The sequence below is a fragment of the Nannospalax galili genome, unplaced genomic scaffold, assembly GCF_000622305.1.
Source record: "Nannospalax galili isolate Female #2095 unplaced genomic scaffold, S.galili_v1.0 scaffold135, whole genome shotgun sequence".
NCBI classification, from domain to species: domain Eukaryota; kingdom Metazoa; phylum Chordata; class Mammalia; order Rodentia; family Spalacidae; genus Nannospalax; species Nannospalax galili.
In genome coordinates, this window is record NW_008338998.1 from 3,855,310 (window position 1) to 3,874,156 (window position 18,847).

At 40.7% G+C, this 18,847-nt stretch overlaps 1 protein-coding gene across 1 annotated transcript in view; it reads left to right on the forward strand.

The window, feature by feature from the left end:
- The window catches only part of Nipa1 (NIPA magnesium transporter 1), a 53,119-nt gene extending 36,923 nt beyond the window's left edge, over positions 1-16,196 (forward strand). The window contains exons 5-6 of the mRNA XM_008833641.3: positions 4,785-4,945; positions 10,243-16,196. Coding sequence (XP_008831863.2) covers positions 4,785-4,945; positions 10,243-10,754 — 673 coding nt within the window. The 3' untranslated portion in view covers positions 10,755-16,196. The remainder of the gene's footprint in view (positions 1-4,784; positions 4,946-10,242) is intronic.
- Positions 16,197-18,847: the final 2,651 nt, after the last annotated feature.

Genomic DNA, 18,847 nt, shown 5'->3' on the forward strand with positions numbered 1-18,847 from the left:
GATCTTACAGTGCTTATACTGAGTTCAGTATTGTATAACTGTATTAATTCGACTGTGAACCTAGAAACTTTCAGCCATTTGTGAAAGAGATGTACTCTTGTTCTGGAGTGTGTTACTGAATATGTTAAAGTTGTAGTGAAAAGCTTCTTCTAATCAGGTAGCTATTAAAAATTTTAAAAATAATGATTAAAAAGAGAAAAAATTAACTGAGAATAGGTCAAAGAGCTAACACTGTCAAACTTGTAGAAGAAAACAGTTCAATTAATTATATTTTATTAGGCAATGGGTTATTAAGTGTGACACTAAAAGCACTTGAAGGAAAGAAAAAATGAGATAAAAATTAAAACCTCTGTGCTTTAAGAATATGAAGATGGGAGGGGGACATATTGGGGTGTCTTGGAGGAGTGGGAGGATGAAGCTGTGGGTGGGCCAGCATGATGGCTTAGCAGATGAAGTCACTTGCCCAGCCCTGACTGCCCAAGTTCAGTCCCTAGACCACATAAAGGGAGAGAACAGACTCCTAGAAATTGGCCTCTGATGCCTGTACAGATACCCAAAAACAAAATAAATAAATGTTTAGAAAAAAGTTTTTTAGAAAACATGCTTCAGAGGATGCCTTCAACAAAGAAAATCCAGAATAGGAGAAAAACAGTTCAAATTCTATATGTGATAAGGAACTTGTACTTGGATATATTAAAACTCATAACTCATTAATAGAAAAAAAATAACCAAAGTTTAAAGGTGGTGATTGCACTCTGCTCTTTTATGGTAGAACAGGAACTAGTCTGAGTTCATTCCTGGCAGCCCCTTCTGCCTACCATTGTCCTAGACCAACTCTAGGTCTGGTTCTTGTTCTGTGACCCTGCCACTTCTCTAGTTTCTGATTCTTTGGTCAGCTGCATTAGCCCTGATTTAGCATCTGGTCGTGTTTCATCTTTTTTTTTTTTGGTTATTTCAGTGATGCTGCTTAGTTCCCCAAGTGCACGTGCACTCTTGGGCCTTCTTCAGGACAAAACTATTTCAGTTTAGGGACACAGAATGAACGAAAGATGGGCACTTTGGCCCTATAGGTCTGTCATCTCTATGGTTCACCTCTTGTTAGTGTTGGCACTCAGAAATATTGTTCCCAAGTATGGTATTTTGGAGAAAGGACCACACTTTGAGGGTGGAGAAAGAGCCTCAAAACTAAGATCTCTTCCCCTACTCTGGGCCTTCTTGCTGCCTGGTCTGTCAATCATCTTTCAGTCTCTTTATTTACTAAAGTACAAGTTAAGGATTGCTCAGAAGTTTACTTATATGACTGAAGACATTTCTTCCAAAAGAAATGCAGTTGTATTAACCCCTCCTTCCTTCCCTAAGCATCTCATCAGATAATTATGGAAAAATAGCCACTGGAGGACACAGAAGTCATCACCTTGTTCGTCTGTTGGTCTAAGGACAGTTGAAAAGACAACTGAGACTTTATCTGCAAAAATCAGCTTCTGCTTGCGGTGAAGTTGTGTCCCTCATTTACCTGTGAGGAACCTGTCCTAGCCTCTGTGTCCTTTGGCCTCATTAACTTATGCTGCTACTCCTCTAAAATTACCTGCAGCCACATACCACCGTTTCTCTCTCTCTCCTATGAAGAGAGAGAGGGAGATTGAGAATGAGATTGGAGGAGAGGAGATGGGAGCAGGAGGGACTGGTGTCCCAGCATCTTCCTCCAGGGCACATTCCCAATGACCTAACTTCCCAATAACACCACAGGCTGGAACCAGCCTTCATTTTTCTTTTAGATTTTTTAAGTGTTTTTAATTAAATTTTTAATTAGCACCTAGAGTAATGGGTTTCATCACTACACTTTGTTCTTATTCTGTCCAACACTGCCTTCTCTACCTCCTCCCCACTTCTCATTCTCTTGCTCCCCCCAATAGTCCCTCCTTCTGTTTTTTGTTTTGTTTTGTTGCATATATTGCATTACTTTCTCATTTCCCTCCCTAATCTCTTTAGACCTCTTCCTTCCCTCCCATAGCCCTCTTCTACTCTGGGTCCTACATTCGTGTGTGTGTGTGTGTGTGTGTGTGTGTGTGTGTATAAATTCATGCATATAGATTCTGCATAGGAGGGAAAACATCTATTAGTTACTTTCTTCATTGCTGTGACAAAATGCTTGACAGCCAGAAGCTTCAGGGAGAATTCCTTTGGCTTACATCTTGAGAAGATGTAGTATGTGGTGGAGAAGACATGCAGCAGAAGCAGGAGACTGCTTGGCTGATCAGGAGAGATGAATACTGGTGCTCAGCTGGCTTTCTGCTTTATCCCTTTTCATTCAGTCCACAACCACCCCCATGGGATGGCACCACCAACATTCATCATGGCTCTTGCCTTCTCAGCTGGTCCACTCTGGAATTGCTGCCACAAGTACACTCTAAAGAGGCATCACTAATGTTTTTGGTGTCTCTTCATCCCATCAAGTTGAAAATTGAAATTAACTGTCACACATGCTGTATCTGTCCTTCTGTGTCTGTCTCGATTCATTTAATGTAATGATCTTTCATTCCATCCATTTTCCTGTAAATGCCATAATTTCATTCTTTACCATTGAATAAAATTCCATTGACTATATGTATCACATTCTACCCAGCTGGACCTCTAGGCTGCTTCCATATCTTGGCCATTATGAATAGTGCAGAAATAAACATGAAAATGCAAATATCACTGTGGTGTATTGACTTAGAATCCTTTGGGCATATTCCCAAGAATGGTATAGCTGGATCATATCATAGTTCTAGTTTGATTTCTTTGAGCAATTGCCATACTGATTTCTATAATGGCTGAACCAGTTTGCATTTCCACCAGCAGCGAATAGGGTTCATTTCCCTACATTCTCAGCAGCATTTGCTGTTTTGCTTTCATGATGATAACTATTCTGATTGTGATGAAATGGCATTTCAAAGTAGTTTGCTTTTTAATATTTGTATTATTTTTAAAGTCTCTCTTGTTCTCTGTATGTGCACATGCCTGTGGAAGCCAGAGATATCAGATACCCTGGAGCTGGAGTTATAGGTAGTTGTGAGACACCTGATGTGGGTGCTGGGAACCCAACGTGGGTCCTCTGGAAGAGCAATACATACTCTTAACCACTGAGCCATCTCTCTAGCTCCTTGAAGTAGTTTTAATTTGTGTTTAATTCTTGTTTGATGTTGAGCACGTTTTCAAATATTTTTGGCCATTTGCATTTCTTCCTTTAAGAACTCTCCAATTCATTAGCCAATTTACTGATTCGGTTAGGGTACTTAATGCACAGTGAATTAGTTAGCTTTCTGTTGTTGTAGTGAGTACCTGTCAGTAACCTAAAAGGAAGAAAAGTTCATTATGGCACACAGTCTCTGAGGTTTCAGTTCATGGTTGGTGGTCCCCAGCTGGGTTGTTGGTGAAGCAGTCTATCAAGGCAGAAACTTGGTATATAGGAGACTGGTCACCTGATGGCAGTCTGGCAGAAGTCTGGGGGAGGGAGGGAGATTGAGAATGAGATTGGAGGAGAGGAGATGGGAGCAGGAGGGACTGGTGTCCCAGCATCTTCCTCCAGGGCACATTCCCAATGACCTAACTTCCCAATAACACCACAGGCTGGAACCATGTTTTAATACCTAGCCATTGAGGGATATTTATGATCCAAAATAGCTGGGTGCGGTGGTTTATGCCTGTTATTTCAGTACTTGGGAGGCTGAGGCAGGAGGACTGCTATGAATTCCAAGCCAACCTGGGCTACACAGTGAGTTCCAGGTCAGCATGGGCTGTACAGTGAGAGTCTCACTGTCTTTTTCCCCATAAAAATCCAAATGATAACACCTGTTAATTCAATTTGTGTAAGTTTTATTCTGTTAATCTATTTCAGTTTATTTCAGAGATGCTTCAGGGATCATAAGAGACATTTCCCCTGCCTCTACATTAGCTTTTGGGCCTTAAGTTCAACACTGATCCTGTCCAAAGCCTTGTTTGTGTATCCCTGAGCCTGGTGTACCCTGTTCCTGGAATTTCATGTCTCCTGAATGTCTTCAGCATAGACATCAGCAGTATAGGAACAACCTTACTAGGCGCCCAGATTTTCTGACTCAGATTGTATACTGGTGTCACCCAGGGAAGTAAGAGATGGGCACATTACAGACCTGAAGTTCATAGATGGTTTATGAATTTATACATTATTTTTATATGAAAAAAGTAGTACCACATTTAAAAAGTTTTGAATATTAGAGAAAAACAAATGCCCAGATTCCTTTTGCCATGCTCCAGCTGTGGTTAGCATTGTATATTTTTTCCTGTTTGTGTACATGTTGTTTGCTTTTATAAATAAGAAAGTAATACTTTTATTATTGGTCAATCCTGAGACTTCTTTTTCTACTCATATATTTCTTATCTCCTGAGATAATATTATACAATGGTATGAGTTAAGATGCTACTGACTACACACTGGCTGTTCAGGGAAATGGTACAAAAACCCAGTTTTGTTGAAATAACAACTTTAATAAATTACTGGTGTGAGAATGTATTATTTTTCCATTTGTAAGAACTAAATGATGGGGTGGGAGTAGGTGTTGCTCGGTGGTATAGCATGGGCAGGGCCCTGGTTTGATTCCCAGTGCCCCTGGGACACTGAGACAAAAAACACAAAAAACTTGATGGAAAATAAAATACACCTATAAAGAAAATGTGGGTCTTCTAGATAAAGTATCTTCAATTCAATTAGTAGAAACAAGTCTCATAGTTTGATTTAAACTGTAATGATTTCTTTTGTTTAATTGAAGGTCTATTTTAGCTTCTTACCTTCTGAAGGAAAAGCTCAACATCTTGGGCAAGTTGGGGTGTCTGCTAAGCTGTGCAGGTTCTGTCGTGCTGATTATCCACTCCCCAAAGTCTGAGAGTGTGACAACTCAGGCTGAGCTGGAGGAGAAGCTGACTAATCCAGGTAACTCTTTCTAGCTGAGCTGCTAAGTCACTCTGCCCAGGAAGGCCAGACATGTCATGTTACCACTCCAGTGTGACACTTCTGACAGGGCAGGTATACAGTGTCCACTCTGATCTGTCACCATAGATCTCCATTATCCATCAGTTTTGTGCGTGTACATCAGCTGGCTATATGTGTAAGCCAAACCCAGCTCCTTTGAGGCACCCTGTTTGGCTCACAAGTACATGCACAAGTGCTTGTCTTGATTACCTAGCGTGAAGGGCAGTTCAGCCCTCTGCCTTGCAGATGCTTCCTCCATGGTGCCACTTTCTGTTCCTGGAAGTCTCTCCCCTCTCCCATTTCTCACCTCCACATTCCTTGAGCCTCACCTTCAGCCTGGCACTCCATTTTCTAGTTTCCTCTGTGCACCCGTGCTTTTTGCTACGTCCCCCTGTCTTCCGTGGTGCTTCCTCTCCATTGTATTTGTTTCCTAGGCTACCTGTGCTGTCTTGTCGCCCTTGTGCATCCTTCCTACTGCCCTCACGGGAGCAGTACCCGCTTTCTCCCTAGGCTTCCTGGTTTTTGGGAAGCTCTGGAAGGCAGATACCTTGTGGTGAAGATGTTTGATGTATAATTTTTTTTTGGCAAATGCAATAAAAACAACACTGCATAACTATAGTTCCCTCAAAATACAAATTTTCTCTAAATTCAATAGACTTATATAGCTTATCAATAATTTTATACAAATATCTTCACAGAACTGTCTTCACACAATATTTTAGTTCTTAATTTAGTAGTGTTGCGCACAGAAGCAGAAGTGTCTGTCAAAACTTGAAAAGGTAATCTTTAGTTAAGTTAGCCAAGACTTTATCTCCCTGCATTGTATCTCTGTAAACATCTCACATTGTGATATTCACTTATTCCCATAAAATCCAAAGTATTTCTGAGTATTAAGAGTGTAAAGACACTGGGCATGGTGGCACACGCCTTTGATCCCAGCACTTGGGAGGCAGAGGCGGGAGGATCTTTGTGAGTTCTAGGCCAGCCTGGTCTGCATAGGGAGTTCCAGGACAGCTGGGGCTACAAGGAAACCTTGTCTCAAAAAGACAAAAAAAAAGAGTGTAAAGACAAGGCATTAAAAATTGGACAACTAGATGAACTAGTGAGCACCCTTAGGGTTTATCTGTGTGATTTCCAGGGGAGTGTATCTAAAGGTTACTTTTTTTCCATGCTAGGAATTGAGCCTCAACTTGTGCATGCTAAGTAAGCACTTCATCCTGAGCCATATTCCTAGTCCTTTCCTTACTTTTGATGAGTATAAATGATGCTGATATGTTCATGTCTCAATGTATTTATACATTTGTAATTTATAGATGTATAATTATACTTTTTTTCTTTTTATTCTTTTTATTTGTGTGTATGTGTGTGTGTGTCTGTGTGTGTCTGTGTGTGTGTGCATGCATATGAGTGCAGGTGCCCACAGATGAGCTGAAATTACAGGTGGTTGTGTGCCACCTGACATGAGTACTGGGAACTGAACTTGGGTCCTCTGCAAGAGCAGTAAGTGCTCTTAACTGCTGAGCCATCTCTCCACCCTATGTATAATTATAAATCATGAGTAAAAGAAAATGTGAAATATAAAATGGTATTATTCTGGTCACTTAACTTGTTAAGTAATAGGTTTTCTTTTTTCCCCTTTTCTCTCTCTTTTTCTTCTTCTTTGTTTCTTTCTTTCCTTTTTTTTTTTTTTTTTTTTTGCAAGCCAAAACCTTAACCCCGGGGCCCCCCCCGCCTCGGCCCGGCCTTCCCCTCACTGCAGCCTCTTCAGTAGCAGCACACAACGCCACACCACACACCACATGCTTCTTTGTTTTCACTTGTTGGCTTTAAAATGTTTTAAAAATATTTTTAATTCATTGTTTGAGAATTTCATACATGTATACATAATGTGTTTTGATCAAATCTACTTCCACACTCTCCCCTCCAACTTCCACTTCCACTCCCCTCCACTCAATTTTGTGTGGATAGGGCCTCACTGTTTACCCTGCCTGTCTCTGCCTGCTGAGTGCTGGGATAAAAGGCATGGGCTACCATGCCTGGTTTATGTATACTGTGTTTTTTTAAATCCACTGAGTCCACTTAGTGCTGCCAGTATGCACATGGCACATCCAGCATTTTTTTCCTAAAGGTACAAACAGCACTGTGAATGTTTGTCCCAGAAGAAATTTAAATCAGCACTTAATTGTATTTCTGAATCCTCTCATATATGATCTCTGATATTCAAAGATGAAAAGTTAGAAGAAAATGTTTTGTAAAGGTCTCCAAAGAGAGAACAGTTAGACTGGGGGGTACAACACAATAGTAGAGTGCTGTTGCAGGGCCCAGGGTTTGATACCCAGCACCACAAAAACAAACAAACACTTAACAAGAGAATACCATGAAGTATGCATTCTTGGTCCTGGCAATAGTACCCCAGAAAGCAAAAGCTAATACTTGGGGGAGAAAAAAAATCATACTCTTAATGTATAAAGGACAGACTTGGATAACAATATTTGAACAGCTATACAGTATATCAGTGACATTAAAGTCTCATAGGAGTGAATTACTGGGGAGAAAAAATACAAAATGGTTTCTTTAAAGAGGATGCATCGATGATAGGGCTGGAGAAATGGCTCAGCTGTTAGGAGCACTAACTGCTTCTATAGAGGATTCAGGTCCAGTTCCCAATATCCACAAGGCAGCTAACAAGTGTCCCTAACTCCAGTTCCAGGGGATATGACACCCTCTTCTGGCCTCTGTGGGCACTGTATATATGGGTGCACTTATATACAGACAAAATACTCATACACATAAAAATAAATTTTTTAAAAAATTTTTAAAAGAGGAGGATAACAAAACAAATGCTTGAAACAGAACGTAGAGTCACAAAGTTGGGGGCATCTGAGAAATGAGAAACTCGGGCTGAGCATAGGACAACAGGTTTCCTTGTGGATCCTTCATTCTCACACATGGTTTCTGAGACAGCTATCCAGTGCCTCCTGGAGCTGGTGTGCTGTTTTCTAGCCTTTTGCCACTGCCTACCTCTACTGCTCCTCTCACTGCTGCCTTTGGGTCAGGCCTGTTTTTGCTAACTTCCATTCCCTATACCCCAGCCTTCTTGATTCCTGGACCCTTCCACCTTCAAGGCCCTTTACATTCCCTTTTCTCATGAGAGCCCGACCATTCCATATTCACACCCTGCTGCTTTTCCAGAAACTGCCTGCTCACTTGCTTCTAGTTTTCTACCCATATCCCCAAACCTGCCTCACAATTTGGTAGTATTTTGTTTTCATGTCCCAGGCCCTCTGCCCTCCACTGCCCCTTTGCTAGTCTGTAGGTCAGGTTCTTGGGCAGCTTTTAGCTGTCCTTTCATTCATTCCTATCAAGTCTTCCTGAGTCTTTTCTCTCCTCTGAGGGACAGAGCTCCCCATTGCCTGCTTGCTTGTTTGCATGTCTACACTTGTTGCTGTGAATGTCTACATTGCCTAGTTTACATATACAACCAGTTCCTAGTTCTGAATTCCAGCACACTCTTTACAGACTTGTGAAATATAACCTTGTACACATAATTTCAGAGCAATCAATATAACGCCTCACTGTAAAGGAAACATAGGGGCTGGAGAGATGGCAGAGCAATTAAGAGCATGGCAGTTCTTGCAGAGGACCTGGGTTCGATTCCCAGCACCACATGGCAGCTAAAAACTGTCTGTAACTCCAGTTCCAGGGGACCTGATGCTCTCTTCTGACTTTATGGGCACTGCATGATGCAGGTGCACTTACATGCAGGTAAAACACTCATACACATAAAATAAAAATAATAAATTTTGTTTTAAAAAAAGGAGACATAGCAGGATGCTACCTTATAATGTAAATGCTCAGATACAAGTTGTTCAAGTTGAGAGACCCTACATAACATGTGAAGTTGAGAATTTAGCAGATGAAGATGCAAACTTATTCAGGGTGTCATCTTACTGACCTGCTCTGAGCCCTGCCATCAACAGTATGATCCCCTGAGATGTAGGAAGACTCTTGAATAATCATCCTTCAACTTACATAGAAGTTGTATTTGTGAAAGACTCAATGTGCATGAAACCCACATAACTATTACTTTGTTTCAAACATAGTTTCTAGGTTGTGATGATCATAACCAGACTTTCCATTTACAAGTGAAAAGGAGCCATTCCAAGGAGACATTCAGAAGTTGTGAGGAATATAGAATAATTTATGGTTGTGAGTGCTGTTTGCATCCCCCAACATCATCCACTGTATGCAGCCCCTAAAGATTGCACTGGGCCTAGACAGTGCCACAGTTTAAGATCACCCCCACATAAGCCCATGCCCCATTACAACCTCAGCATTGTCTTCCTGTGATAGGTATTTTATAAAGATTTGTTGAATTGACTCTAAAGTAAGAAAATTCATCTTGCAACTGGGTGCAGTAATAGCTACTCCAAAGGTTGGGGCGGGAGGCGCTCTTAAGCCCAGGTGTTCCAGATCAGTCTGAGTGGCAAAACAAGGCCTACTCCTTTAAAAAAAGAAAAGAAAGTCCATTTTGCTAATAGCAGTTTAAAAAAAAATTTTTTTTGTACATTTTTAATGGTACTGATAGAGTAGGCCACAAAAACATTTAGTAGTTAAAGACACTTTTGGGGATTCACATTTTTATCAGGGCCTTCCTGTCAATGAGGGTGATTACCATTTCTTCATCTCTCCAGGCTTAGCCCTGGGGGGTCCTGGGAGTAGCTTTTCTCATTAGCATATTTATCCGTTCACTTGGAGGGGCAGCGGATAGTTGTAGCCTGCTCTACCCATAGCCGGCTGTGTGGAAGCAGAACTTAGTGAGACCTCCAGTGCTGAGGGACATAAGGCAATGAGTCTTTGGCACAGGTGTTCCTGAGAAAGACCACAAATCTCATGGCCACTGTTGTCTTTGTGGCTGTAGCTGCTTGGAGTTAATGCATTTTCATTTTGCCGTGCTTGGGATCAAACCCAGGTCTTTTAGTATATTGTGCAAGTGGTCTGCCACTGAGCTACACTCCCAATTCCCATGACTCTGTGAACAGCGGATAGTGGTAGAAATAATTTTTGTGGAACGGAGTTAGTGGATATAACAACTCAAAGTAGAACCCTTGGGTGGCTGTCTGTCCTGTCCTCCCTTAGATCTCCCTCCCCGCAACAGAGTGGGGTGGCTGGTAGGGGAGCAGTCTGGTTCAGCTCTGCCCCTCAGGGTGGTGGCTGGAGAGGACTTCCCAGGTCACTGTGTTCCATCTGTCTTGCAGTGTTTGTGGGCTACCTGTGCATTGTGCTGCTCATGCTGCTGCTGCTGATCTTCTGGATTGCGCCTGCCCATGGGCCCACCAACATCATGGTCTACATCAGCATCTGCTCTTTGCTGGGGAGTTTCACCGTGCCTTCCACCAAGGGCATTGGGCTGGCAGCCCAAGACATCTTGCACAATAATCCGTCCAGTCAGAGAGCCCTCTGCCTGTGCCTGGTGCTCCTGGCTGTGCTGGGCTGCAGCATCATTGTCCAATTCAGGTACATCAACAAAGCCCTGGAATGCTTCGACTCCTCCGTGTTTGGGGCTATCTACTATGTGGTGTTTACCACGCTGGTCCTGCTGGCTTCAGCCATCCTCTTCCGGGAGTGGAGCAACGTGGGCCTGGTGGACTTCTTGGGCATGGCCTGTGGATTTACAACTGTCTCTGTGGGAATTGTCCTTATACAGGTGTTCAAAGAATTCAATTTCAACCTTGGGGAGATGAACAAATCCAGTATGAAAACAGACTAGGATGCAACTAAGGGTAGGGGGCTTGAGGAACAGGCATTGGAGGAGGTCTGTGGTTATGAATGGATATCAAATAGAAGAGACTGGTGGTGAGAGTTGCCTGTGTACTAACTAGGGATCTAGTGGGCAATAGGGAGCCTGGCTTTCTACCAGGGTGGGGCCCAGACCTCTGCAGCCCAAAGCTCCCAGTGGTTGCCTGGGTGTCATCCCTTTCAGATGAGACAAATCCCATTTTCATTTCCATGAACCTAGAAACTTTCATGACTACTTGTTTAAAACATTTTAATATGATTTAATCTGAAAATAAGTATGAGGTCTTTCTAGTTGTCTTTGCAGGAGAGCATATGCTCTTAACAGGTTACCTAGGAAATCAGAGAAATTTTTTTTGAAATTTGGCTCTGTACAATAAATGTGATTGAATTTGTGTTTCTGTTAAGCATGTATAACATTCAGGTACTTTATTCAAATAGGAGGTATATAAATTGACTTTTTAAAATCATCTAACAAATTGATTCTCCTACATGCACCCAAGACAGTAGCAGTAGAGAGAGGAGTCAATGAATGTGATGGGATGTTCCATTGGCAGGATGACTTTTCAAGTAGCTCAAATCAATTTTAGTGCCTTTATCACTTGAATTAATTTAATCTAACTATTACTGTGTATATGTTCAATGTTCAACTTACAAATATATAAAGCAGTTAACGTTTGTTGGAAGACAGTCAAAACTAAAGACACAGAACAAATTTTAAAGCTGACCCATTTATAGTCGTCCAATTAAGGACGACTATTTAAGTACCAGGAAATAATTTGCGCTTAACCTATGTTCCTTGGATCCATTATCCAAAATACCCTCATTCTGTTTCAGGAAGCATTTGTGGCCATCCAGAAAAAATAAACTATTAAACTTGTCAATAAGGCTGTTAATGAGAGAGTAGCTATTTAATAGCACATACATTGAGTGCACTTTAATACAGAAACAAGTTAAAGGACACAGTTAAGTTTAGGGTTATTTCTACAAAGGGGAATAACATATAATTTTTAAAGGAATTTCTAGCAAAGATGAAAAAGATTTAGCCTTCTCCTTGTTTGAAATGGTAAAATCTTCTACAGTTCCTTATCCAACATCTTACTAAACTTCCTGAGTGTATGCAAGACCCTGGGCTTGATATCCAGCATCAAAAACAAACAACAAAATAAAACAAAAAGTCTTCTTAAGTGTAAAATAGTCATTAACCATGCCAGTGTTTTGGATCAATGATTATTCTATAGTATTATCCATAATAACCTTCCCATGTATTAGAGCAGTGCACAAAGTGATGCAAGGATTCCATTATGACTATGTATTCCACGTGCATTGTTTTATCTAAATGGAACTGTGCCAAGTTGAAAGGTGAAGTTGAATGAAGTAGATTAGGTCAGGTAGAACGTGAAATATAATAGCATCCAGTTAAACTTCTCACTAAGATAAAAATATGCTTTTCCAGATAAAAAGAATGTAAAGGTACAAAGAATAGTTCATTAAACTGTTAAACAAAAGAAGCTAAATAAAACGATACTAGATTAACACAAAGGACTCTGATTTTCTGGTGGCCTTGCTCATTTCTGAGACTTAATGAATCAAAAGTATGGTTTCTGAGGGTAAGCTATCATAGGACAAATATAGCTATATTACTATAATAAAGTTTATAATGTGGAAATTACCATGTTTATTTTGCTAAAGCTCACTGTGACGCTTAGTTTAAATGCATCTATTGGTGCATCTTAAATTTTAAGCCACATGGATAGTCAGAGGTGATAGTTTCATATAGCCTATGATGTTTTCGTTAAACAAAATATCATAGTATCAATAGTGCTCCTGCTGAGGCCCTGGAACCACCAGAATCTCCCAGGTTCCATCTGGTCAGCACCTTGCTTCACTAGGATACATACTTTTGTTCCAGAGGAACAAAGTTCTTATCATTCATTGTTTTTCAAGTCTGACAGCAACCTCCAAGTAATTGTTATGACTAGGATTTAATAGTCTAATTTTTAAATTTGACATAGTGCATATATAGAGTTAGTAATATTTTTTAAGTTCAGCTTTTCATAGTTCATTTGAAAATGGAAAGGAAAATTAAAGTTCCAGAGTAAGAGCTTTTGGGGGGGGGTCTAGAATGCAAATGACTTTCCTGTTGGTTGTTCCAAAAGTAAATTCATAGAAAAATATCATTATTTGAATTTTACCTTTGGAAAAAAAGCTTTAAAAAATACGTACAGTATATTTTTTCTCAAGTATTCTCCAAAATCAAAGATTTTTGGTGACAATTTATAGAATTACTTCTGGAAGATGTTTAGGCCATCTTTCTCCTCCTCTCCCTGAACAATGCTTTTGTTCATAAGAATATTTGTATTTGAAAAGGTTATTTCTGGTTCTAAGTATTGATCAATTGTAGGACTAATTAGCGATTCTAACCTGAACCAAGCTTCAGGATACCACCTGGACCATTTGCTGGTCTGCATAAACACCATGTCAGTTGTGGAGGTTTTGGAGAAGGAAGGCATAACTGCCCACACTAGGACCCTTGGGGAAGAACTGTTTTCCAGTGCCCTGCTCATTGCTGAGACTATCATTACAGTTGTGTCTATTAGAGTGTGAGATATACAATGGCCGATTGTTCAGCAGTAAGAAATATTCTACACCAATTTGTTGTGCTTAATTTTTTTTGGTCTTTTTGAGACAGGGTCTTCCTGTAGCCCCAGCTGTCCTGTAACTCACTATGTAGACCAGGCTGGCCTGGAACACACAGAGATCTACCTGCCTCTGCCTCCTGAGTGCTGGGATTAAAGGTGTGTGCCACCACACCCGGCTTGTTGTGCTTAGTTTTATTTCCAGTTAATCCCAGAAGTAATATATTGATCTTTGTCCTTCATTAGTTTCATGTCTGTCTCCTTGCCTTTATTTTTTGTGGTATTGGGAATTGAACGTGGGCATTATATATACTAGACAACAATTTTACCTCTGAATACACCACTAGCCCACTTGTGTTTGCTTTTGTGGAAGACTATTCAAATGTGCAGCCACTGATCCTCTTCCTTTGTTAGAGACAGCTCAGTTCTCTGGCAGTTGCTGTACTGAACATTTAGAGCTTGGATTCCAGGCTTCTGTACAGTATTCAGATGAGTGTTTGTCAGGTGTGGAAAAATATGTGGTGTACGGAAACAAGCGTTGGTTAGCATAGAGCACTGCCCTGCTGCATAGTTCTTTTTCTCTTTTCTCCCTTGAAAAGTCTTACTATATATCCCAGGCTGGCCTTGGATTCAAAGTCACCTCCCCAGAGCTGGGATTACAAGTGTGCCACTACCCTGGGCTACTGCTTATAATTTTTGTTAGAAGACAATGCCTTTTTCCCCAAGCTGATCCACTAATCTAGAAAAGCAGAGTTCCACTCTGATGCCTACTAGATCTTGGTTCGTCTTCCTGTGACCAGTAGGACGCTTTGGAAAGACCTCATGACTAGATAAATCAGCTTCTGTGGTCTGAAGGAAGTGCTCTCAGTGTGTCTGACACCAAGGAGCTTGTTCATCCATTAAGCAGGACTGGATAGAACCTTAAAGGTGTTAATGCCTTCTCAGGGACCAAAACTGTATTAGCTCCTTACCCCCAACTTTCCAAGGATTATAGCCACATGTCTCTTGTGTTTCACTCATATTCACTGTTAGACTCTGCTAGAGCTGGCAGAAGACTACTTGGCACACCAGTCACATCACAAGCCAGTTTATCACATAAACGACCTCAACTTTTGTATTTCTCATTTTCCCTTCACAATTATTACTGGTGAGTTTTAAGAGACAGTTATTTAGCTCTTAAGTGATTTTTCATATCTTACCAGATTCTTATGCTCCATTGTACATTTGAGATTAAGGATTACAGGAACATTAATGAGAATTTGGCCCAGTATCACTACTCATCTATTACTGTACATATTTCTCATACGCTATTAAATGCAACACAAATTTTTTTAAAGTAACATCTGTTGTATCAAAAGATGTCTACTAAAAATTGGTATTCAGTAGAAAAAAATGATCATGTAGATATACATCTGTTTCAAATGTACCCAAAGTAATTAAAAAGCAGAGTCAAAGGTCCAGAGAGTCAGGGAGGATTTCTTTTTTATATTTATTTTTAAAAGATTTATTTTTATTTTATGTGTTTGAGTGTTTTGCCTACATGTATGTATGTGCACCACAGGAGTGCAGTGCCCACAGAGGTCATAAGAGGGCAATGGATGTCCTAGAACTGGAGTTCCAGACAGTTGTGAGCCACCATGTAGGTGCTGGGAACCAAACCCAGCTCCTCTGTTACAGTAGTAAGTGATCTTAACCACTGAGCCATCTCTTCAGTCCCAGAGGATTTTTTTTCTTTTTCCAGTTTTCTCCTGAATTGTACACATATAAGTGAATTTGTTAACCTTTCTGTGCCTCAGTTTTTCTACCTCTAAAGGGGTGGGATGGTTCTCCAAATTGGTTGATTCTAAAATGCAAGCACATTTTGCAGTGTCTTGGTGGCCTCAGATGAGAGCATCAAGTTTGGTACTGCTCTGGAAGTGGCATGATGAAACTCAACTTGTAGTGACCTTGGAGTCTGTTCAGGACTGTGCTGTAGAGTATGTAGCCTGGAGCACTAAGTAAATAAAGGAAGCACTGGGTATAAAGTTTGCATGATTCTACAGGCTTTAATCTTGTTTTAAAAGGAAGAGTTTATATATTCCATTGTAAAATTCAGAAATAAATTTTAATGTCTTTTTAATAAAGACATTAAAACAAAAGGCTACACTGAAAGACCAGATTCTGATGGGCTCCTCTGATGCTCTGCTTAGGTCTTTGTGGTGCAGATATAACCTGTGTGATCCATCAATTCTGTTGCTTTCAATTTGTCATGAATCATGCTGAACTTCTTGCTTCTAAGCACCTCGCACCTGATGATGAACTATCCAGTGCCAGGCAAATGTCAGGAGCTCCCAAACCACTAGTGCCAAAGATTCACCTCGAAAAATTCAGAATATTTCTTTGATTTGTTACAATAACTTACCCTTCACTCCATCAGTGTTTTTGCACTTTATGAAAATTTAAAGGTGTTGCTTTTCAGTTGCATTCCTGCTTTTGCCTTTTTAAAGGATAACTATTATTTCCTTGTAAAATGAATAAAATCATGAGAGAAAGAGATACAGATTTTTTTAAAAATGCCAAATGTCAATTGCATAAACATTTTTTTCACATAAATGTATCAGGGGAGCTGCCAGTTAGTGCACATACATATTTATCAGTGGCTAAGACTTGCTTACATTTTGCTTTCTAGAAGTAGTCATAGCATGTTGTGATTGCCTTATGTAAATAAAAGGCTATTGTTTCCAATAATATTTATTAATCTGTATGTGTTTTAAAATAAAATAACATTTCTAGCTGAATCTGTGTTGACTTTTCCTATTGCTTAGATTCTTTAATAAAAGGCGAAAGATTTATATGATCTGAAGAGAAACCAGAGTAGTATCGCTTAGATTCTTGTGTAGTTTCAAGCTAATCATCCTAATGTATCAATTTTTTTTCTTTTTAAAAAATTATATGTATGTGCATGCGCCTGAGTGTATGTATATGCAGCACAAGTGTGCAGTACCTGCAGAGGCTAGAAGAGGGCCTCAGATTTCCTGAATCTGGAATTACAAGTAGCTTTGAGCTGCACGATTGATGTGGGTGCTGGGAATCCAACCCATTTGCTCTGCAGCCAGTGGTTTTAACAGCTGAGCCATCTCTCTAGCCCCCAATGCATCACATTTTTCTTATTTATTCACTTGTGCCTGCCCCCAGTGATGTACTTCCTCCTGCAAGTTTCCACCTCCTAAAGGTTCCATAATCTAAACAGCACCACCAACTAGGACCAAGTGTTTACATGAAGGGGGAGGGGGCAAGGCATTTCTTATTCAGACCACCACATTCAGCCCCTGAATGTACATGGACATTCTAATGCAAAATGCATTTAGTCCAACTTCAAAATTCCCCATAGTCTTTAATTGTTTCAACACTGTTTAAAAGCCCAAAGTCTTGGGGCTGGAGAGATGGCTCAGCAGTTAAGAACACTAATTGTTCTTGCAGAAGACCTGGGTTTGAATCCCAGCACCCACATGGCAGCTAACAACTGTCCGTAATCCCAGTTACAGAGGACCAACAGCCTCTTTTGTCCTCTACAGGCATTGCACGACATGGGTGCACTTACCTACATGCAGGCAATATACACATACACATAAAAATAGTAAATAAAATTTTTTTCAAAAAAGCCCCAAAGTCTCTTCTGATATTCATGGTACTCTCTCAATGTGACTCCCCCTCTGAAATAAAAAACCAAATTACTTTCAACATACAATGACACAGACTATATATGCCCAACCCAAAAGGGAGGAATGAAGGCATTGTGGGGAAAAACTCAAGACCAAAGTCTAGCAGGGAAAACACAAAATCCTGTAGCTCTGTGTCCTTTTATCTGGAGCTTCAATTCCAAAGAGCTTAGATGGCTCTAACCCTCCAGCATGGCTGCCTTCAACATTTCTCTCTTAGGCTGGTTGCACTCCCTGTATGTAGCTTTCCTTGGCAGATAACTCCACCATAACCCAGGCTTCACCATCACAGCTTCACTGATTTCACTGGCTCTCTGAAACATGGCCCCTCAATCTTGCATGTCTCCAAAACGAGTGGATGACACTGCCAAGTTTGACTGCCAGCTTGGGAAAGACCCCTTCCCTCTGGACAGGAGCAGCAGCTTTTGTATGCTGTTGCTTTCTAGAAGCAGCAAGCTCTTAAATCCTTTCACCATTTGGAAGCATGACATGTAACAACAATTCATTCCATTTTATTACTGATTAGTTTCCTATTGTATACATATGCCAGTTAATTGATTTGTTCACATTTGACCATTTGAGTTGTTTCCAGTGTGTTATTACAAAGCTGCCATGGTATGTTCATTTATAATTTTTTATTCATATATGCTTTTATTTATTTTGCTTTGCTAAATACATGAGCAGAACTGCTGGATTCTACGGCTGGAGGTTAACTTTTTAAAAAATATATTATTTTATGTTTATGAATGTTATGCCTGTATGTATGGAAGTGCACCTGTGTTGTGAATGCCTGTAGAGGTCAGAAGAGGTTGTCAGATGCCCTGGAACTGGAGTTATGGATGGTTGTTAGCTGTCATGTGGGTGCTGGGAATCAAACCTAGTTTCTCCACAAAAGCAGCCAGTGCTCTTACTAAGCCATCTCTCGAGCCACAACAAATGTAATTTCTTACTTTATTCTAAATATGTAACCTCATATTACAAGCAAGTGTACTTTTCATGCCTCATCAAAGAAACTTATTTTTAAACATCTGGAGATTACAGAATTTCTGAACTGCTCAAACAGAGAATAAGTGTCTGTGAGAAGCTTAATTCGAAGTAGCATATCTTCAGTGCACCCTCTATACTTAGGTTGAATGCATCTCTTAACTCTCACCAGAGAAGTTTCCTTATGCAACAGAGTGATTAACACAGAAACCCACAACAGGCCAATGTGGGGAGAACAAGAGGTCACAGAGGGTTTATGTCAAACTTCTGCCTCCCAAGGCTCAGGATCATTATGGAAAAGGAGGTGTGTAGGAGGGGGCCTGTGAGTATCTGCCAGAAAACCGGATCTGGTAACCTCTGCGCAGGTGCACTATCATTATGCAGCCAACTTCCTCAAACTGCTAACCTGATATCTGCCGCTTGGGCTAGAGACAGATGACCCGATGGTCACACCAATGGACGATACACAGCTCAGCCTTCAGGACCAATAGGGGAGGTTTGGGGGGTATAAAGGGCAGCCCTTTGTAGGCAATAAACGAGCTTGCTGGCAACCTGCTACCGACTAGCATCTCCCAAAGTCAGAGTCATTGATTTCGCGCCTACTCATCTCCTGCCCCCCCCCTCCCCCAGACAGAGGTCTGACCACCACGAAACACAGCAACATTTGGTGCCCAACGTGGATTCTGGACCCACTCGCTTCTCACGTTGGCCACGAGTGGCCCCCTTCGGCTATTCTTTCGGTGAGT